General features: G+C 37.7%; 4 protein-coding genes across 14 annotated transcripts; all 4 read right to left on the bottom strand.

Moving 5' to 3' along the window:
• Window positions 1–5,570: 5,570 nt before the first annotated feature.
• LOC135642220 (uncharacterized) lies at window positions 5,571–9,423 on the bottom strand. Of its 4 annotated transcripts, none has more exons than XM_065158186.1 (8): window positions 9,138–9,422; window positions 8,152–8,357; window positions 7,618–8,029; window positions 7,329–7,536; window positions 6,942–7,049; window positions 6,720–6,854; window positions 6,576–6,645; window positions 5,571–5,990 (listed from the first exon to the last, which is right to left on the bottom strand). In XM_065158186.1, exons 1-8 carry the CDS (start codon window positions 9,365–9,367, stop codon window positions 5,914–5,916), a joined length of 1,446 nt encoding a protein of 481 aa, XP_065014258.1. In that variant the 5' UTR covers window positions 9,368–9,422; the 3' UTR covers window positions 5,571–5,913. The 4 variants fall into 4 exon arrangements, with proteins under 4 accessions (XP_065014258.1, XP_065014256.1, XP_065014257.1 ...); XM_065158184.1 differs by having other exon boundaries at window positions 7,618–8,038; window positions 9,138–9,420; XM_065158185.1 differs by lacking the exon at window positions 5,571–5,990 and having other exon boundaries at window positions 6,369–6,645; window positions 9,138–9,423.
• Window positions 9,424–9,640: 217 nt separating this feature from the next.
• LOC135642498 (uncharacterized) lies at window positions 9,641–10,851 on the bottom strand. The gene has a single exon (XM_065158702.1). The coding sequence runs from the start codon at window positions 10,842–10,844 to the stop codon at window positions 9,864–9,866; it is 981 nt and encodes a 326-aa protein (XP_065014774.1). The 5' UTR covers window positions 10,845–10,851; the 3' UTR covers window positions 9,641–9,863.
• Window positions 10,852–11,644: 793 nt separating this feature from the next.
• LOC103973363 (uncharacterized) lies at window positions 11,645–15,927 on the bottom strand. Its single transcript, XM_009387911.3, has 6 exons — window positions 15,578–15,927; window positions 14,261–14,460; window positions 13,734–13,874; window positions 13,578–13,658; window positions 12,122–12,246; window positions 11,645–12,021 (listed from the first exon to the last, which is right to left on the bottom strand). Exons 1-6 carry the CDS (start codon window positions 15,798–15,800, stop codon window positions 11,973–11,975), a joined length of 819 nt encoding a protein of 272 aa, XP_009386186.2. The 5' UTR covers window positions 15,801–15,927; the 3' UTR covers window positions 11,645–11,972.
• An 891-nt stretch (window positions 15,928–16,818) lies between these two features.
• On the bottom strand, window positions 16,819–21,301 carry LOC135585151 (uncharacterized). 8 transcript variants are annotated; one of them, XM_065158339.1, is made up of 6 exons: window positions 21,075–21,300; window positions 20,257–20,359; window positions 19,772–19,807; window positions 19,314–19,366; window positions 17,982–18,845; window positions 16,819–17,215 (listed from the first exon to the last, which is right to left on the bottom strand). In XM_065158339.1, the coding sequence occupies exons 5-6, from the start codon at window positions 18,836–18,838 to the stop codon at window positions 17,044–17,046; spliced, it is 1,029 nt and encodes a 342-aa protein (XP_065014411.1). In that variant the 5' UTR covers window positions 18,839–18,845; window positions 19,314–19,366; window positions 19,772–19,807; window positions 20,257–20,359; window positions 21,075–21,300; the 3' UTR covers window positions 16,819–17,043. The 8 variants fall into 8 exon arrangements, with proteins under 8 accessions (XP_065014411.1, XP_065014412.1, XP_065014407.1 ...); XM_065158340.1 differs by lacking the exon at window positions 19,314–19,366 and having other exon boundaries at window positions 17,982–18,841; window positions 21,075–21,301; XM_065158335.1 differs by lacking the exon at window positions 19,314–19,366 and having other exon boundaries at window positions 21,075–21,297.
• Between the last annotated feature and the right edge of the window lie 234 nt (window positions 21,302–21,535).

Genomic DNA, 21,535 nt, shown 5'->3' with positions numbered 1-21,535 from the left:
AAGAATATGTTCTTGCAAAATCATCAAAACAAGTCGTAAGTGCTAAAAATGACTTTCAAGAGAAGGGCTATAAATAAGGATATCATCTAAGAAAATCAGTACAAACTTACAAAGATAATTTCAAAAAATATCATTCATAAGGCTCTGCAAGGTAGAGGGAGCATTGGTAAGACCAAAGGGTATTACCAAAAATCCGTAGTGGTCGTTGTGTGTTCGAAAGGTGGTTTTCAGTATATTTTCTTTGCACACTCGTATTTGATGATACCCGGATCGAAGGTCCAGCTTTATAAAGACTCATGCTCCCTTTAATTCATCAAGCAATTCATATACTACTATAATAGGATATTTATCCTTGATGGTTATGCCAATGAGAGCTCAGTAATCAATGTGCATTCGCCGTGTTTCATCCTTCTTTCGTTCAAGAAGCACCGGTAAAGAGTAGGGGCTGTAACATGACTGAATAACTCCAATTTCAAGCATTTATTTTACAATCCTTTCTATTTCATCCTTCTAGAGATGTGGATACTGATATGACCGAGTATTTGTTAGAGGTTTGCCCGGAAGAATCGATATACAATGATCATACCGACGGGTAGGAGGTAAGTTGTGCGACTCGTCAAATATATCTGAAAATTCAGCAAGCAAAGGAAGTAGATTTGGATCTTCAAATTCTGTTGGCTCTCTCTTAGTTTATTGCTCAAGTTATACTAAAAAGCCACTACATGCTTTGTGCAAAACCTTCTCCATTCGTTGTGTGCAAATCGTCGTTACGTCGCCCCCACGTTTCCCGTGTAGTATTACCTATTTCCCCTTATTGTAAAATTTCATAATTAATTTCACAAAGTTTCAAGAAACATCACCTAATGTCATCAACCATTCGATGTTGAGCATGACCTCATAATCATCAAGAGGGAGGAGGAAGAAATCTGCAATCATCAAGGGGAAACAGTATTACCTGTTTCCCCTTACTATAAAATTTCATAATTAGTTTCACAATGTTCCAGGAAATATTACCTAATTTCGTCAACCATTCAATGTTGAGCACGGCCTCATAATCATCAAGAGGGAGGAGGAAGAAATCTGCAATTATCTCTTAGTCCTGTAGCAATAGTTTCACCCGCGGGCACCTATGATTATACTTCAAAATTCGTCCGTCGATGACCTTAACATCAAACCTGCTGCAATTCTCGATAGGTAAGGCCATCCGAATAGCAACCTTAGTGTTCATAAAATTATTAGTGCTCCTGATGTTAATAAGAATAGTGATAGGTTGTTGCTTCAGAAGTCCTCCCACTTTCATCATTTGCGAGTTCGTGTAATCGGCAAGGGCATGCATTGTAATATCAACCGACTACTGTTCTTCATCCGCGACCTCTTCCTCATGCTCCTGGACCTCCTCCTCTATGTCTTCAAGAGGTTAAATTAGTAGGAGGTGGCCCCTTTTGCAGTGATGATCGTGGTTCCACGACTCATCATAATGCCAACAAAGTCCCTTTGCTGATCGGTCACGTAGTTCTTCTCTTGTCAATTTTTTTGGCAGCAAAGGATAGCTGGGAGCAGAAAGAGGTTTATATACCATAGGCCTAGGAGAGGTTCTCATCCTTTGAGCGTCTTAGTTGAGCTATTCTTCTTGCATTCGGGTGAAAGAAATTGTAACTGTTACGGTATAGGGCTGTCGCGCCTTAACCTCCCCTTTTATCTCTGGCTTGAGTCCTTCGATGAATGTTCCTAACAATTGACGATCAATCCAATCATGAGCAAGGTAGGATAGCTTCTCAAACTTAGTTTGGTACTCTTGAATCGTAGAGGTTTATCGAATCTTTGCGAGTTGGCTATCGATATTTTCATACTCCATAAGTCTGAAATAATTCAGTAGTGCGTTCTTAAATTGATTCCACATCAGAGCCCCATGATTATATTTCAGCCAATTGTACCATTGAATAGCATCTCCTTCAAGGTGGATGATAGTAATTTTCACCATAGCATCATCTAACATTCGGTAGTAGCGAAAGTAACGTTCAGCGTATGAAATCCACCCCGTCGAGTCGTCTTCTTCCCATCGTGGGAATTCCACCCTCATGCGTGGCTGAAGTATGTCCAAGGGCTATCCCTCCTTCTCTAAAGGTCTCTCTAAAGTCTCTCCTTACTAAAATTTGGTTGGACTCAATGGTTGTTCAATTTTAAATTCTGCAAACAAAGCGCGCAATTTGTCCTCCAAGCACGATTCAAGTCGCAATTCAATTCGAGATTCCAATGTTTCAAATTTGGTATCAATTAATTCTTAAGAAGCTATAGCATATGCTTGTAGATCAGAGATGTCCCTGTCTTTTTTCTGTTGATAAGTTAATGGCATGGGGTGTGGAAGGTTTGGAAAAATTAAAGATCACAGAAAGGTACTACGGCAGGTTTTTACGTATAAAGTGTAGCAATTTGGACATAAAAGGTCAATAGTTTATATTGAGAATTTTTTGACGAAACCAAAGGAAAATCTCCTGTTAGGAAGTGTCAAAGCCATCGTAAAAATTTCGTAGAGATTTTGATAGAAAAAATATAGTAGCAAGATCAAATAAATTGTGCTATATAGTTGGAATTCCGCAGTACATCTTTCGTCGTAGAGATGAAAAATTTACGACGAAAAGTTTATGCAGCAATATAGGAATAACTTTTTTGGATTTTTGAATAAGGAACTAAATTGCAGTAGTGGTAAGGTAGGAAACTAGAACCTATTATAATTCACAAAGAAATCAAAGGATGATCTGCGGTGGTAGAGATGACGGCGGAATTCGGCAATGATCTTTTAAGCGATTGTGGAAATTACTTTGGGCAACTGTGGAGGGCTAATGGATAGCTATGGAAGGGCAACGAGATACCAAGAATGCTACTCTGATACCAAATATCAGAACCCTTATAGATTCTAAGCTTGGAGTTGATCTCTTTAGGGGAACGACCTCCTTAGAACTCTATAAGGGTTCCTTCCTCCAAGTTGCTACTCAAAGACTACTAAAAAGATTCATCTATTTCTTTCCAAAAGAGGATGAATATACAATTATTTATAGGGATTCTAAACCTCAACTCTTAATATGACTCCTACTCAAGACTCATACTTTTAACCAACTCCTAATAGGACTCCTATTCAAGACTTCTACTTCCAACCAACTCCTAATGCTTTTCTAAAAAGCAACCTCCAAACTAATCTTATTCTTAGTCGGCCTCTTCACCTCTTTAATAAAGGTCGGTTAGGTAGGTTTTACATGAATATCCCTTTCAATAAAACTTAATTATGACTCTCCTAGCTAGAGTCCTAATATTATCACTCTAATATATAGATGACCTCATTTAAAGCTCTTTATGGAAGTAATTGTAGATCACTTGTGTACTAGGATGAGGTATGAGAGTGAAAGCTCTTGGAATCTCAATTGATTTAACGAGATGTTGATAATTTTTGAACTATACATCAAGGATTATTAATAGCCTAAAGTCACTAGAAAAGTTATGCAAATTAAAAGCGAAGAGATCTATAGTTCAAAGTTGATGATCACGTCTTCTTAAATGTATCACCAACCAAGGGAGTCATGAGATTTAGTCAAAAGCCAAAATCAGCCCCTAGATTCATTGACTTATTTAAGATATTATAGAAGGTCGATTTGTGACATACATATTGACATTGTCCATGGTTTTGGTTTGACCTTTGGTGTATTCTACCTCTCTGCTTTAGAAATATATCAAAAATACATCCCATGTCATGTATTACCAACCATTATAACTAAAAAGATGATACCACCTTTGTAGAGCAACAAATCTAGATATTGAAGATGAAAAAGGATATTTTGAGAAATAAAGTTATTTAGGAAAGAGAAAAAGATATAAAAGAATAATATCATTAAGTAGTTTCTTAGGGCAAGCTAAATTTTGAAAACAAATTTCCTTTAACAAGGGAGAAATATAATCAATCCCTCAATTTATGCATGATTTTTTAATTTTTTTTCTTACTAATAAAATTTAAAACATAACTATTCAACCGTTCAAGTAAGATAATGCCATTTTTGTTAATAAATTAAATAAAAATAAATATTAAATAAATATGAGAATAAAAAAATCTCTTGCATAGAGGGCTTACCTCTTTCTATTTAAGGGGGGGGATTTCACTCATTTATTCCTCACCAAACTAAGCCTAGTAATAGGAGGAACGAAGAGTTGCATCTTGTTGAGAAGAGATAGGTTTCCTCATCTTTTTAAAAAAATAAAAAATTTCTTCAATCCCTTTAAATATTTAAAATTTTATTCTTAAATTAAAATATATTATATGCAGTTCTAAAATAATTTTTATTCCTTTTAAATGTCAAAAAATTTATTATCAGATTAAAACATATTATATAAAGTTTCTAAAATCTTCTTTTATCCTTATAAAGGTTTCTAATTTTACTTTGTGATTAAAATATATTAAAATTATTTATGTCATATGTATTTCTAAAATTTTTATTAGATTTATACGAAACTTTATTAAGAATACAATTTCCTTCTTAAGTAGTTTATTTTTTAATCTATTATTATTTATTATGTTTTGATAACTTATTAACTAATTAATAGATGCTTGATTATAATTTTATGACATCATAATTTAAAATTGAGGGAATTAGATAGGATTTAGATTGAAACCGTTAAGTCTAACCTATAGGTCAAGCCACAGCCCACAAGTAAGGTCACAGCTTATAGATTATGTCACAACCTACAAGTTAAGTCTAGTCAAACTAGGTCTAGTCAATAGATGAAGCCCAATCAACAAGCAGATTAGGCCTAACCCATAGGTCAGGTCACAGCTTACAGGCTAAGTCTAATCAATAAGTCAAGCCCATCTAGCAGGCCAAGTTCGCTCGTAGGTCAAACCCCAACCTATAAGCTAACTTAACCCAGCCTAATATGGGCAAATCATGTGTGATATATATGATCAATCCATGGGTTATGGATTGGCCTAGCCTACTATGGTGCATGCATAACTAGTGCACATGGGCTAGCCCAACCTAGCCCAGTATAATGTAATTTATCTCATTATCTTTATTTTATTTAATTTGAGCCTAAATATTAATTGACCCAAATAAGATTCGATCAATTTAGATTTTTTTGAAAGTGTTATCAAATTGATTTCACTTATTCAAATTTGTTTAACTTGAACTGAATTTAATCTGATCTAAAGTATAACGATCAAGTATCAAATCGATTAAATGAAGATTAAAGATTGATTCATATATATTCTAGTTAAATCGAGTTCAATTAGACTAATTAAACTAGAGTTTAAGTTAATTAAAAACTAATCGATATTTGAAAAAAAAAATATTTTAATATATTATTTTATATTAATATAAACATAATCATTGGATGACGTTATTTTTCTATCGAGGACACTAATCTCGTCCCCCTAATCATTCTGTCACCACGTGTCTGTCTAATCGACAGATATACTTAATTAATATATTTCCTTAAAATGATCAGAGTAAAGCTGTCACGACCTTAATTAGTAAGATGACGACCTTTTCTCTGTGCTCTCTTCTGAAAGAAATCACACAGAAGAGTCATAAATGAAAGAATTGGACATTTGATGGAGTTTAGAAGGTAAAACACGACCATGATATTTGAGGTAACCATCCTCTCTCAGTATCAAGCATTCATAACACCATCAGATTAATGCACAGGATTGTAAGTAATCTAATAACTCGACAGCATATACAAATATTTTAGTACCAAAAGCCCAAAAAGGATCTCTGTATCAAGCAACTTCAAGAGACGACAATACTCAAACCTCCTGGTCTAAACAAAACTCGAGTTAGCAGCCTGAAAGCAACCACCTTTCTCTTCCTTCCAATTCAGATGATGCATCTGTTCTGCCATAATAACAACATTTGGCCACCAGGAGAACATTTAGCTCCCACGCAATTTGTTGACGAAATCATTCTTCAGAGCTTCCTCCAATCGTGAAAATAAAGAAGACAACACTCCTGAAAAGAGCAATTAGGAACGTACAGCAAAAGATGAAGTGACCATCATAGTACTGAAACTGACCATGGTAACCACAGTATGTCCAGTACTACACAAAACCAAATAAGCATGTACTTTAACTGAATTATATCTTTCGTAAGTATAATCAGAACCCTGCACGATCTAACAACTACTTTAACTACCATACTCTGATACCCATATCAATCAACCTATGTCTCGCTACCAGCTGCACAGCTATGACAGGAGAAAATTTCTCTTGCAGGTCAGACATGCATGTTTTGAAATACTTCGACACAGCTGGACTTGTATGTTCCATTGCTCGTTCATAACTCCTTACAATTCAATTGCTTAATACATCCTTTTAGTTAAGCTACAAAATTCATCTAGATTTTTCTGTCATGGTAATTCATAAAACAGATAGGCACTGATAGAGAAAATAAGATGTTGAAAATAGAGATTCCCAGAAAAAAAAAAGAGGAAAATTCACTAAATAACATAAAACACTCAAACAATTCTTATCATATTAACATCAGCAAATAGTCTAATCAGCAACTTCATGCATTCGCCAAAGAGAAGATAAGTACCTAACAATGGATTGTCTTTGTGCAAAAGTGATCCTCTTACTAAAACTGTGCCAGGAGACTGCTCAAACACCTAGAAGAAGCATATGATGATATTAGAAGCTAAACCACAAATTAGCATCGAGTACATTTTAGTACGACATATACCGAAACATGAAACAAGAGTTCCTTCGGAAACTTCAAGTCAGTTGATGTATTTGACATCGAACTAATGGCTCTTCCACCTATATTAGCAAGGCCATCTTTAAGTAAATCACCTATCTGGTCATTTGATAATGTAACCTATAAAAAGGCCATGAAGTTAAAGAATTTGAAATGCATAATATGACACAAATATAAACAGAAATTTTCAGAAATTAGAGAGCTCACATTAACCAAAAATGATGAAAAATCACATTTACAAATGGCACCATTGGCCAGGAAAAAAGATTCAACAGCCTTCAATATTTGGAATGCACCAAACTGTCGTTGAAGCCCCTGCAGTACCAGAGAAATGGTAAAAAGTCATCATTAGCAAAAGAAAAATCAAGCACATTTCAGGATTTCTTAAAAGAACAAGATTTGTAATTCACTATTGCCAAAAAACCTGACACTGTCTGAATCATCCAATCTGGCTGATCTTTTTTTTTCAAAATGGTCATTTCCAATAAAGATGTTTTATTACTTAATTGCTTATTATAGATGCACCATATAACAATGTTTTAGTTTTCTAAATACATCAGTCTATTAGTTCAATAGTGTGTTTGATGTACAAACCTCGAGCATGAAGGAATGATGGCTCTTTATTGGTGTATTTAATGCAATGGAACTTTTCTTTACAGCTATAAATGACCATGCAAGACCCCATCTTGCTGTTTGGCCTTGAACAAACTCAGTAGTCTTAACTAAAGAAACCCCAACCTCACGAAGCTTTGACACCAAAACTTTCAAATTTGCCTTTCTCCCTACCATTGATGTGAACCACCTACAACCAAAAATAAACAGAATGTGACCTCCTTCGGAAAGTTGTAACATATACTAACAATAAAATAGGTTCAAATCTTACCGAAAGGAGTTCCTCAGCACAACACTGTCATTGATAATTTGAGTTACAAAAGCTTGTTCTCCACCAGGATAAACCAGTTCCTCGGGAGTTCCTCCACAAGAAGTTTTGGGATTTAGACCTGCTTCTTCGATGCTCTCAAAAAATGGAGGATTGCACATGCAGAAGTCGAATTTCTCATCATCCTTGACCACACCTACAAGTACATGAGGTTTAGAAAAGCTGCTCAACACCAGCTTTGGTTCCAAGGATTCTGCTTCTTTTTCTTCTGCGAACAGCTCCCCCTCAATAATTTTCCCTGATTTGGGCTTGACTTCAGCGGAACATAAAAAATCATTTGCATTTCTGATTTCAATCAACTCTGACAGGTGGGGATTGCTCTCTACATTCTTTCGAGCCCATTCTAATGCCGCATCTGTTACATCTACAACCAAAGTTCTTTTACCATGCTGCATTTTCAGGAATTAAGAACTAATCAAATACAACAACATTCAAATATTATTTAGAGAGCAGAAGGTTAGAGATCACATAGCTCACCTGATCCAACAAAACTCCATCCAAGGAGAGATGCACCGAGGAGAGGGTATATGCAGTTCGCACCAGTTCCAATGTCAAAGCCTCTCACTTTTCTATCAGAGCAGTCCCATGCTGGGATCAGATCAGAGGACAGCAAGTCCTCAATCCAATGGATGTAATTTGATCGATTTGGCACTGTAGGACAGAGCTGACGATCAGGGATCCACCTGCAAAAGTGTCAAATATCAGACTATTTCTATGTACAATCCCCCTTATGTAAATTGAAACCATACAAGTGGAAGCTTTTCTACAAAGGAACAATTGCTATAGAACACAATATATCAAATAATTTAGTAATATTAAGTCCAAAGATCCTAATAATAACAACAAAACTGCAACTTCTTCTGTGAATGTGAAGTTACAAAGGGTAATTTTATGTGCACCATTCAAAATATGTAAAAATTTTACATATACCCCTTTTGAATTGCACTATAAGTTTAACAAACTCTCATATATACTCCAATTTTAAATCGAATAGGTAATGGTGAGGTTTGTAACTTTAGAAGGGTACCTATAATATCCCAAAATGTGTTCATAGAAGCTTATTAAATTTAGAGGAGCATCTATAATATTATAAGCGTGCAGGGAAGCATCTAAGAACTTGTCTGCTAACAATTAATAATATGTGCTTCAAAAAGGGAACTATGAACGGGGCAAAAAGAATTTGGTAGATATAACGAAGAAAAATCAAGCAAATTCTCCTAAGAACGAAGGGGATAAGCAGAAGGGCACAATCAAAATATTAAAACATTTATTCAAAATATTGAAAAAGATCCCCTTTTTTTCGAATATAGCTATATAATCCAACACAAATGAAATATTATCCATGCTCACGTTAAATTTCATAAACTGACTATTGCTTAGTTCTACAGATACAAAGGAGAGTGAGAAAAGCGAAGTCATCAATACCCCCAGTTGGGGGAGCAAAGGAAGGAGAGAGATGTCACCAATTGACGCCGTGATCGTGGAGAAGGAGGACACGGGTGAGCTCGCGGGTGGCGTTGAAGTCGGTCCAGTCGATGGAGGGGCGGCCGCCGGGGCGGGAGGATGGGAAGACGTAGGGGCTGAACGAGGGGTAAAGGTAGGCGAGGAGGCCGAAGTCCGGCGGCTTCTCCGAGTACCGATTCCGGGGGTGGATCGTCGGCGGATCGACCCGTCGCCTCTTCTTGCTCTGCATCGCCGCCTGCCCAACCGGAAAAGAAACCCTAGCTGAATCCCGCCTTCTCCCTCAAATAGAAACATCTCGGTGTGCACGCAGGCCCTCAAATGGACCTGACCCGATAACCCGATCCGAATCCAATAACAAATCTACAAACCTGTCGAGGGAAAAAAGAATGAAACATCAATATAAATATGATAACAATGATGCTTGTTCGGTCTTGCATTTGATTGATGCTAATAAAACATGAATATAAACTACATTAAATATATTTCAGGCTCTGAAGAAAGAGAATCCACATCCGAAAGGAATAATAACGTCTTAGGGTAGAAAACAGCAGCATCAACATAAAAATTCATCAACACAATTTGCTTTAAATTAATAGCAAAAGAAGTAGTAACACTGTGAATGACATCAGACACATCAGAAGACTCTTACGGCATATTCCACAACTCAAACCTCCCACATTGGCCAATTCAAGCGTCACATCATCCGTGTTAATGTTCTCGCTCCATCATAAACCACGAAGCACCAAGTGACTAACCACAACCAAGAGGATTCCGATCAATCCCTCCTTCCTTGAGCACCCACTGTCGTAAGCATTGTTGTCCACCAATGGCTGGTTCACTCCGTGCAAGCCGTGGAACGCCGACATCTGCTGCTCTTGCTGTTGGCCGAAGGCTACATTGCTTGAATATGATGGCGGCTGCTGGTTGTATGGGATGTTCTCGTCTCCACTTGTGGGTGCTGCAAATGGTGCCGACGTTGGTGCCAGTGGCGGCGCCTGGCCAGATGTGAGGTTGTCGTCTCCAACAACTGGAGGCGATGCCGGCGCCAAAGGCAGAGCTCCTTCGCTCAGATACGGTGGCGGCGGTGGCAGCTGCTGGCCTAACGGAGAGCTATCGTCTCCACCGACGAACGTGGGCGACCCTGATCCTAGATCCGGCGACCCGCAACCTTGGTTCACCCTCGGATCGTCGCTGGCCTTCCAGACCAGCTCCCCGTCATTGTCTGCCACCATCATGTCGCCCAGGTCGGCCAGCTCCAACGTCGCCGGGAAGTTGTTGCCGTTGCTGGCACCAGTATCCCATACCGACTGGCTCCCGTCGAGCACCGCGAGCCCAGTGTCGGAGAACACGAGCGTGCACGCGTTCGCGCTGCTCACTGGCTCGCACTCCGACTCCCACACGCTGTCACCGGAGACCGTGTCCTGTATTTGGATGTAGCAGAAGTCACTTCCGTAGCCGCCGGACTCCGGTGTGGTCTTGTGGCGGAGGAGGTAGCCGGTGTACTTCCCCGTGGGAGAAGTCAGGAAGGGTTGGGTGTTGGACGACGAGTCTGGAAGTACGGTCGCAAGGATTTGCTGATCCATCTCCCTCTGGATTTCACCTGAGGGGGTGGGCATGGTGGTAGCGTTGGGGTCAGCCAGTGAAAGTGGGGATAGGAGTAGAGAAGCCATGGAGAGTAGGAGCAAGAGAGAAGCCATGTCCACCATGTCTGGGTTGAAGTTTGGATGAGTGAAGCCTGTACTGAATGGTAACGGTATTTAAAGAAGCTTGGAGGGAAGGGTCGGTGCAAAATGAGATGGAGTGGGGGACAGCAATGACCTAAAGATGATGGAGTAGGGAGTTCAAGGTTCTTATTCTTATGAGAACTAGTTAAAAAAGGAGTCAAAGAGATTAATGGAGTTGGAAGGAAGCCGTCCGGAAGTCATCACTCATCTTCCTTTTAGTAGGGCACCTGTTCCAGTATGCAGAAGCTCTTTTTTTCATAGTCTTCAAATGCAGCATCCCACAAGAATGTCACACCATAATGTGTTAAAGAATGAACTATAAATTCCTCTTCTCCAACCTGGCAGCATTGATTTGATCTTTTAGTTGGAACAGCTTCAAGCAGTCTCATCAATGCTGGAACAGCTAATCCACCCTTAAGGTTGCCTTAACAACTGGTATTGGTTCTTTGAAGGTGTTTAGCCATCACTGATATTTCAGTCACCAAGTATGTAGATAGAAGTGCCCTGAAATGTTCTCTCTTCAGCTTGATTTAAGCTTCACTGCCTACTTGCATCAAGTTGGTTAATATTTTGAATATATTAGGAATCCACAGATATCCATAACAAGCATAGTTGAATTACTTTAAAATTGTGGCTTTTACCAACCTATATGAGAAAATAAAGCAAATTTGCTGACCACAAACATTGACAAGTTCAATATGTGATGATCAGCCTTTAACAAGAAAAAGAATAATCTTAATGCTCTAATGCTTTGTCAAAGTTCATCCCAGAACACAAGAGTATGACAAAGGGCAGAAAGCTTCTGTGTGATAAGTTTACAACTACTAAGAGAGCCTTCTGTTAAAAAGAACAATTTAATTATCCTGAAATAACTACTAGCATTATGCTTTGCTTAGCACACAGATAACAAGCAATCCCCACCCACTTTAAGGTGGTCTTATATGCGAGAATTGATCTTCGTAACCATGGAAATGACTTCTTCATAACTTAAGATGTCACAAGTGTGAATCCACAACCAGCATAGGCTTGCATGAGAGACGAGGCATTACAGTTACACCAACAAAGAATTCAAATGAACTCAAACTGAAGTGTGGCACAGATCACATAGGATCACACTACGCCAGAAGGAAGCCGGAGCACCAGCTGTCCACCAACGAGACTGCAGGAGAAATGAAAAGGCAGAACAAAAAAGGGAAGATCGATTTCAGATTTCAATTTTTTCCATATGGGAATGTAGACACAAGAAGATTTTTAGTTACCTTTTCACATAATAATAACAGAAATCAGCAAGAATGAAAGTTTGAACTATTTCAGCAAGAAGAACCATTGATGGCCACAAGCCATACCCCAAAGCTGTCAACAATCGCCCACGAGTGTCCAGGACCTACAAAAGACACCAAAAAGGAAATACTTCATGTAACATATGTTTAAGTATAACAAATGTCCATGTTTCCAAAAGATTCCCTTATTTCACATTTACAAATTTCTCTGGTAACTAGATTTTTTTACTTCTCATACCTTCCCATACAAATTATTTAAACTTTACTACCAAAAATGTATGTATCTGTTTCTGCATGATGTCAAAAACACTTGTATACAACATATGTTTTCTTGATTTTTTTTCTAACTAGTTTTTTCTTAAATCTTCTACTTATTCTTTACACTTAAGGACAATTACAAGTCAATTAATTAGGAATGATTACAGAAAGTGTGGAAACAACAGAATTCGAGTTGGATTTTTTTTTCAAGAATAACAAAGGTTCCAGCCACCTTTTCTACAGTAAGATAGTGCAAAAGCTTTTTCTTTGTGAGTTTGTGTTCCATTTATAATATTCACCTCAGAGATAAAAAGTATAATGCTAGCCTATACTAGCAAAGTAGAACTCATTACTCATAACTGTGTGGCTCCATATAATTAGACCTATCATGGGTCATGCAAATGATTGTCATAGTATGGAAATGCATTGTGGATAAAGCTAACTTGTGGCTGTCAATACAAATAATAAAACTATGACTTTGAAGGTATAAAGCAGATCGAGAGAGGAGGGAAAGTGAAAATTGTCTGTCCAATTGCAGTAAAACAGTGACACAAATAGTAGATCTTTGGTATGCAGTAAAATATGGACACCAATATTGGTCACCTGGAGAGATATCCAGATAGATTGGAAGTAGGATAGGCCAGACCATAAAAATTACTACAACAAAAATAAATGAAAAATCAATACACATGCCTTTCAAACTGATAACACAAAAAAGAAGCAGGACAATAATGGTGCACTATGTATGGGCTTCACTAACAGGGTTTATGGAAAGAACATATATTCACATTAAAATCTGATTATTAGATTAAAAGTTTCAGAATTGAAATTCAAGAAAAAACAGATTTGCAATGATGTTGAAAACTCAAGTTAAGAATTTCAAAATATAATAAATATAGTAGGGCAATTTATCCAAGCAAACAAACACAGAAAATTTGCAGCAATTTTATAAATGGTAAATAGGTTATTGTCAATCAACTTTCTATGTTAATAGATGAAGAACCAGTAGCCTACAAATTATCATGATCATGAACAGTAGGAGAAAATAAAATTATCCTGCCTATGCTTAAGAAATCAATCTGTTAAAAGCACATGGGTGACATATTAATAATTCCTAATCAAAATGCAAATATGAACAATATTGCCATAAAAGAACCAAATCTCATACTAAACCAACCTGAAGGACCCAGTGAGCACAACTCAGAAATCTTGCAACCCCCAGAGCAAAAACGTAATGAGCTGTGAATGGTTCTACAATCTAGAAAGCATGTTGAAGATACAATTAGAAAACTTTTATAAAAAATTTACAAGAATCTCAGAATTCAGGTTGCACCTTTGTGTTCTGCATCAACCGTAACTGGGGCAGAACTGAAACAGCTTCCAAATAAACACAAAATGCCCAACATATCCTATTGAAAATGTTATGTGATGTAGAAGGATGAACTGCAAAGGCTAACAGAGCACAAGGCACAACCTACAATCATATAAAACAGAAAAACGGTTGATCCATTTATAATCTTAAATAAAAGGTACACTGTTATAGCAGCTAAGAAAATTTTCTGAGACTAGCAAAGAGGCTTAAATTAAAAGAAACTCTTAGTAGAAGAAAAATAAACTTTTAATAAACTTGTATATTTCCTTCAAAATCCCAACCCTCCATGTTATTGACCCTTGAGACCCGAGTGAAGGAAATACAAACTTTGAAAAACAAATTCATCACCCAAATTTGAAGAACATTTCCTCCATCACAAATACAAAATATTCCAAAGAGTAGGCTAAAGCCATTACTTCAACCAAGAAAATAATTTCCAATGAGATTATTATCATTTTGTTTTTGAAAACATACATAACATATCTTACCACATAATATATGGCAAAGTTGTCCTTATCCTCCATGTAACTAGACTTCAGTTTAAATCGAATCATGTAAATAACCCAAAGAGTAGTAGCAAGAGTGGCAGAATCTAGCAATGTGTGTATATCGTATTCCATAACGAAGCTGCAATAAAGTCTGACAGCTAAAAACAAAGCTGTTAAATCTTGAGACTTCAATGAAAGTCCTGCAAATTAAGAATTGTAAATGCACGAAATCAATTCAAGAAGATAAGTGCAATTTATATAAGCTTAGAGGTAGGTACCATGAATTCCAAAGCAACAAAAATTCATGACCTATTAAATCCATTCAACTCCCTAGTAAAAACAAATATCTAAGAGCCTCACATATAAGTAATACAAATAAATCTTTAAAAAGTTTGATGCAATCAACTATTTGAAGATACATGTGAAAGAAATTATAAGGTTAGAAGTTCTATTTTTTTTTTTAGCATTTCAATGCTCCATGAAAGAATGTTCCAGATTCCCAAAAAAAAAAATGTTAGTTCACTTCAAAACGAAGTTGGAACTCCTTATGAGACAGAAACTGAATAACTTAATTGGAAAAATTAGTAAACATAACAAAAATATATTAAAGAAATCCATAATCAGATAAATTCTAAGAAGGGTTTTTTCTTGTAGTTCTTTTATTTCATGGTCTCACATGTACTCATAAATGATAATGCTGGAAAAATAACACCAACAATGGGGCAAGCAAGAGAATATGCAAATGTCCATATAGCAACATGAATTTTATGATAGATTTTGATAAGCTCAAATTGTAGACTCACTTAAACCGTCATTAAGCAGGCACATCTATTCAATCCAGAAATAGAACATGTTCTAAATATAACTAACCACCCAAAGCCAATCTTTTCGAAGTTCTCATGAGCAGAATTTTTGAACTTTGTAATCAGCTGATAATTCTGCTAGTAGCAACGATGTAATACGCTTCTCCAAACTTCCATGTCATAACCCTACCATCAACGGTAACGGTAGCTCCAACAAACTCACAAATCAGAACCCTGACGATAAATCAGATACTGCTCCAGCCCATAAATTATGTCAGACGGTGAACAATTAACTTTCTTGAGTCATCGTATCTAAAGCACCCTTTAGGTAAATCACAAAATTTCATCAAGTATTATTCTCGCCGCTACATCCACAATCAAATCAAGCACACAGAAGAAGTAAGATTTACGATTTTTTTATCAAAAACTATACGAAGATCGATTTCTTGAATTAACAACAGATCAAAATAAACCAAAACAGAGCAAGCAAAGGGAAAGCGAGGGCGGCAGGCACCGGCGCAGGTCCTCTCCTTGGTGAGCTTATAGATGAGGACGGAGATTCCAAGGGCGTGGACGGCCTCTGCAGCGACGAAGAGGTTGTCGTGGTCGTGAACGATGAAGCGGAGGAAGACGAGGGCCGCCATGCCCGTGACCACGCAGAGGAACGCCTTCACTTTGGGCGGCTGCCGCCTCACCCATGCCCTCCCGGCGTAGATCGGCTGCTTTGCTCCCCTCATCGCGACGCCTTCCCTCGCTGCGATCCGATGCTCGAATCCAAGCAGAAAAGAGGGCGAATCGAGGAGCCTCTTTTTTCCGCTACCTTCACTCCCGAAAGTAGCGAGCTGAGGTTTGGAGGATGGAAAACATGGGACCCGGATGAGCTATCTCGTGGTATTTACTCGGGTACGAGATCGTGGGGGTTAGTCGATGCTGACGTCGATGCCAATGGCCCATGGCCGTTAGATAAAGAAACGGTGCGTTTGGCGTTCACCAACTGGTTGGGTCTAAGCCTTCGAGATGAACCCAACTTGGGTCAGAAGTTTGATCATATCATGATCATTTTCTTCTTCCTGTTGCTAATACTACTTACTATTACTACTGATATTAGTAATTTAGTATCATTATAATAATTATTATTGACATATGGAGAATGTTCTGTGTGGAAATTGGAACTAGAAATAAAATGTTATAAAAATGGGTGTCTTTCTCTTTTAAATTTTGGGAAGAAGAAAACACATGATTGATTTGAGCTTGTGAGAATCTAAAGGCACGGGCAATCCTAGTGGTTGATTTGAGTTCAATAAAGAGTGACATAAAAAGTCATAACGAAAAGATGAAAGTAAAGATGCAGCAAAAACATCAACCTGTACAGAGAACAAAGAAGGCAATGAATGATTTCCAAATTGTATCAGTATGACTTCAACCGTGTTATGATAGGATTTCAGATATGATGCTCTTCCACAAAAATGAGGAACCAGAGAAAAATCAAGCAGAGCTAAAAATTGAACCAATATGATATGGGAGCTATATGATTCCTGTTAACATAATAACAATGTCACCAATAGTCATTAGAAAAGGAATAGAACAAAGAAAGTGTGGTACATGAAAATGACGAGTTTTAGTTGGAGAAACAGGATGATCATTCCCGCTTGGATCCTTGAGTGGCACAAAACATCAATAGGACCAACATCTCTGATCTAGCATTGCTCATTAGAAACAAGCATAGAAGTTAAGACATATAAGGACACTCTTCGATTCTCTGAAATAATAATCAGAATGATGATAGCACATTCATAAATCCCAGTGACATTTTGGTCGATCAATGTAGCAGCCAGTTACATTTTGCAACATGTCCGAAAAGCTGTATGTACTTGACCATTGCACACTCAGAACTGTACAGTTAAAGAATTTAACCACAAACTTTCAGTGTGGTAGAAGGATCACCACGTTGAATATTTCAACTGTTCAATATATGATCAATTAATTGCCACTACTAATAGCCATGAACTTACATTGTTCATTCATGGCTAGTAATTCAGCCTCCTTCTTGTCTAACAGAGCTCTCAATCTCACATTCTCCTCAATGAGCTTCTGAACTTCAGCCTCCTTCTGAAACTTATCATTCTGTAAATGAGTCGTCTCAACAAGCAGCCTGTATATCGAAACAAAGAGCTCTTTGGTAAAGTAATCCTCTGGATTTCAATTTTAAAATCCGACAAAAATATAAAAGAAATTTTGATATGTTGGCTATGAAAATACATACTACCACAGGAGTGCTACTGGACTCTGGTGATAAGTCTGAGAGACTGAAACTTTATTCACATCCATTTCATGAAAGAAACAGAAAAGCCAGACAATGTGAATCATTAAAAAAATATCATAAGCTCACGATGTAGAAATCAGCATGAGAAAGCAATTACCATGCATGATAAAGCAAATACTGAAATCTCACGATGTAGACATCCATTTAGGAAATAAATAGTATGATTTACACTAAACAGATGTAGACATCAGAGTGATATCCATAACTTCACATCAAAATACATTATGATGTTCACATACATATTAAGTTATATTGTACTAAAAGTTTTACCCGGTACTAGTTGAATCAAAACAATAAAGAAAAAGATGTTTTAGCAAATATGACAAGAGAATGAAATAGAAAATATATACCACGGCAAAATGTAGATACTTTCCTTATTTTTATTTTTAACTATTTTAGTGCCACCACATGGCTTAAAGCTATGAATACAAACTTGACTTCTTAATTCAAATGATGATATTGCTAATTAGATGTACACAGGAACTATCAAAAGTTAAGGATACTACAAGTCAAGCTAGAAACAACTTATGTAAGTTAGAATCTAATAACTAAAGCAACAAAAATGCGGTTGGCTCAAGTAAATAGAATAAGGTACCTGTCAAAAAGTTCATCAACAGTCTGAAATTGTTGCTCCGATGATAGGAGGAGTTCTCTGACACTGATAAGACTTTTAACAAATGATCTTAATGTCTCAAAGTTCTGCTTTACACGATGAAGCTCCTGCTTGTTCTCTTCAGCTTGTTGTCGCTGTATTAATGTTTCTTCGACCATATCCTCAACCTTCTGCCGCATTTCATTCAGAATACTATTTGCACCAAGTGCAAACTTTTCCATCTCTTCAACCTTTGCTGACATGATCTCAATTTGAAGGGTCATCTTTGTATTTTCTTCCATGCCCAACTTCACTTTTTCCTTCTGATTATCAGCTTCAGTTTCTGCCATGATAACTCTCTTAATGAGAGATTCCATGACATCTGATACCATGTGTACTGTACTGAGTAATTCACCAGTATATGCTCCATCATTGGCATCAAAAGATTCAAACTGAGGAATATTTGTCAGTTGAACTTCCACATCTGAATCTTCCGAGGAAGGGCAATCAACATCCTTAAACCAATCAGATACTGGTATCCCATGTTTGTCAACAAGCCCTACCCCCTCTTGATGTTTGATCCCACATGACGTATGAGCTAATTGAGGAATTGCCATGATTGTTGCTTTAGATTTCAGGTAGGCAAGCATTGTTGCAGTACTTTTAACTCTACGCAAAAGGAATTCTATCTCATTCTCAGAAGCACCTTCTGAACATTCTGTATTAGCCTTCACCTCCACAAGTTCCAGTTTTTCAATGTCAGGTTGCTGAAACTCCACCTCATGATTCTGTATAGTATTTGTATTAGTGAGCTCACTAATTAGGGCCAAATATTCACCCTCCTGAATTTTGTTCTCCATTACCTGTCTGTATGCCACGAAGGCAAGAAAAGTTTCTTTAAGTAAACAGAAAAATGATTATCTTATAAGAATAACTATGCAACTAAAGAAAACTAAAATGCTGAATTTATGCTTATATTAGTCAGACAACTTTTCATTATTTTGAAAACAAGGAGATAATGGAACTCCATGTAAAACAAAATAACCAAGCAACACACATAGTAAGTAATCCACTAATTTTGTTTACTTACCAATAATCCACTTATCTGAGATATAATCAAATTTTAGGAAAAGGCTTTTGAAAAACATATATATACATATATTTCAAATACAGCGCAAAAGAACAAAAAAATCTTAAGAGTTGTTTCATAAATGAGAACCATAAATAATTTAAAAACTTAAATGGCCAAGTGTATCATAAAAAAAAATTAACTCAAGTTCAACTGGACGCAATTACCAATATATTTCTCATTGGTTTCAACGTAAGAGATAGTACCAGATCCATGAAAAATAGTTAATGCACAAACTCGATGATGGAGACATGTTGAACTGAAATCCAAAGAAAAACTATATTAGTTGGAACAAAATTAGCAATAGCTAATATATAATGATAGATGGTATCATGGAAAGCTCTTTTAACAAACTCGCCCAATGCAAGCAATTTTGGCTCTGGTAGGAACATTGATGTAGGGCGAGTTCATGACCACCAAAGGAAGTATATTTATTTTATAATAATAAAAGAACAAAAAGAGAGAGAAAAGAAACATAATAGCCAAAAGATATTAGAAAAGGAAAGGGGATAACAAGTTAACAACAACATTCGCTCTGACTCAGAGAAAATGCCCGAATCACAAAATCCTCTTTGAATGTCCATCTTAAAAGAACAAATCAAATATCAAGAAACCATGTCATTTTTCTCCAAAAACTATCACAAATCTAATTATAAGGACTTACCCTCGTTTTGATTTCGATACCTTGACCAATTCGTGCCTGTGCAACAGAACAATTAGTCTCGCGGAAAACGCTTAGCATAGCAAATAAGACATAAACAATAGACCGATACGTATGACTTCCTACGACAACCTCTTCGAATCAGGATACCCTTCGTAAAAAGAAAAGGTGCCTTTTTATTGTCCAAAATCGAAGAATGTCTCATTGAAACATCCCGCAAAAAGAAGCCAAATCCCATCACAACCGACGGAATCGGACATAAAATGGCATTTCTCAAACTCTCATCACAAGATCCAGAGACCCACGTGTATGGATGAGAAAGCGCAGACAAAGGAAACCGATCTAATTTATGCGATGAACGAAACAGACACTAGGGGAAGAAATTTAAATCTTGAAACCCCAACCCTAGTTATTATCAGATCGCCATGATGACGAAGATATGAATTGATTTCACAGAAAAAATAACAAATTTTACATCAAAATCTTACCTTTTCCACGTTGAGAGACGACGAACGGCACTTCTTTTGTTCTTCGTCCGCGTTACCTACTTTGCCCTCTTCTCTTCTCTCGGTGCTTTTTTATTGGCTTTTCCTTGAAGAAAAAGAAAAAGTCAATTGAGGCTTTTTAATGACGCTGCATGCGTATACAGATAAATAAAATAAACAAAAATCATTTTAGTCATATTAATATAAAATTGTAATAATCTTTTCAAAAAAATAATGCTCATATGATAACATTTTTTTAATTAAGGATAGCATATTGATGAATGAAATAAGTGCCAAAATGAACCAATAAATATATTTAAAATTATTTATCTAAAAAATAATTTAAAATTTGGACATTTTATCTGAAAAAAACCCTTCAATGTTTGACTTTTATAAATGACACCCTCCTAATTAGTTTTTACCTAAGGGGCACCATTTCATCAATTTAACAAAACTACCCTCCTCCACCTTTCACTTTGACTGCCACCACCGTCGTCCGTCGCCCCCACCCCCCTCCTCCTCTCCCCCTTCCCACTTCTCCTCCTCCTTCCCCCCTCTCCTCCCTCATCGCCCACCCTTCCTCATTGTGGTGAGAGCATGTCACTCGCCCTTCCTCCTCCCCCCCTCCTCCCTCGATGCCCATCCCACGGTGGTTCACAACGGGGGTGATCGAGGGTCGAATATTCACAGCAGGGGACGCCGATGGCATAATCGCAACAATGGAGTGCTACGACCTCGTGGCGTGCCAGTAGGCACTAGTCGTGGGGATGCGACGGGGGATGACGCGGTACAATGCGACGGTGGTGGGGCAGAGGATGTACCCAACCGAGGGCTCGCCGAGGGGCGACGTCTACAACATGGATCGCGAAGCATGGGATGAGATGCGGGTGGAAGGAGATGCCTCGCGATAGTGACACTTGTGCAACGCCGCTAGCTGGCGACAGCCTTGTCCCCCTCCCTCAGCAAGGCCGCCTCCGTCGCCTCTTTGTTGCCTCCATCGTTGGTGCCCTCGCTGCTCGCCTCAGCTCTACCCAACTGCTCCCACCGCGACGCGGAAGGGCGATCGACGGGGGAGGAGGGGGAGGAGGCGACGGGTGGCGCGGCTTGTGGTGGGAGCAAGGGCGGGGCTGGTAGCGGAGGCGACCGACGATCGGGGGCATTGGGTGAAGAGCAGAGGGTATTTTTGTCAAATTGACAAAAAAAATCCCCTAGATAAAATCTAATTAAGAGCACCATTTGGTAGAAACCCAATTGTGGACGCTCTTAAAATTTTAATTTGGAG

This window comes from Musa acuminata, chromosome BXJ3-7, assembly GCF_036884655.1.
Source record: "Musa acuminata AAA Group cultivar baxijiao chromosome BXJ3-7, Cavendish_Baxijiao_AAA, whole genome shotgun sequence".
Taxonomy (NCBI): Eukaryota; Viridiplantae; Streptophyta; class Magnoliopsida; order Zingiberales; family Musaceae; genus Musa; species Musa acuminata.
Note: the sequence above shows the minus strand (reverse complement) of the source record. Positions and strands in the feature narration are given on the sequence as shown.

Bases quoted from the DNA above. Each gene is read 5' to 3' on its own strand.
- LOC135642220 (XM_065158183.1), bottom strand. From the start codon at position 9,367: ATGCAGAGCAAGAAGAGGCGACGGGTCGATCCGCCGACGATCCACCCC. The intron at 6,855-6,941 runs GTGAGCTCTCTA...GCCTTTTTATAG, and splicing joins TTTCATCATTTTTGGTTAAT to GTTACATTATCAAATGACCA. The intron at 6,646-6,719 runs GTATATGTCGTA...TGCTTCTTCTAG, and splicing joins AACTCTTGTTTCATGTTTCG to GTGTTTGAGCAGTCTCCTGG.
- LOC103973363 (XM_009387911.3), bottom strand. From the start codon at position 15,800: ATGAGGGGAGCAAAGCAGCCGATCTACGCCGGGAGGGCATGGGTGAGG. The intron at 14,461-15,577 runs GTGCCTGCCGCC...CTTAATTTGCAG, and splicing joins CAAGGAGAGGACCTGCGCCG to GACTTTCATTGAAGTCTCAA. The intron at 13,659-13,733 runs GTGCAACCTGAA...CATGCTTTCTAG, and splicing joins GGTTGATGCAGAACACAAAG to ATTGTAGAACCATTCACAGC.
- LOC135585151 (XM_065158334.1), bottom strand. The intron at 17,216-17,981 runs GTACCTTATTCT...TTCGATATACAG, and splicing joins GTTGATGAACTTTTTGACAG to GCTGCTTGTTGAGACGACTC.
- LOC135642498 (XM_065158702.1), bottom strand. From the start codon at position 10,844: ATGGTGGACATGGCTTCTCTCTTGCTCCTACTCTCCATGGCTTCTCTA.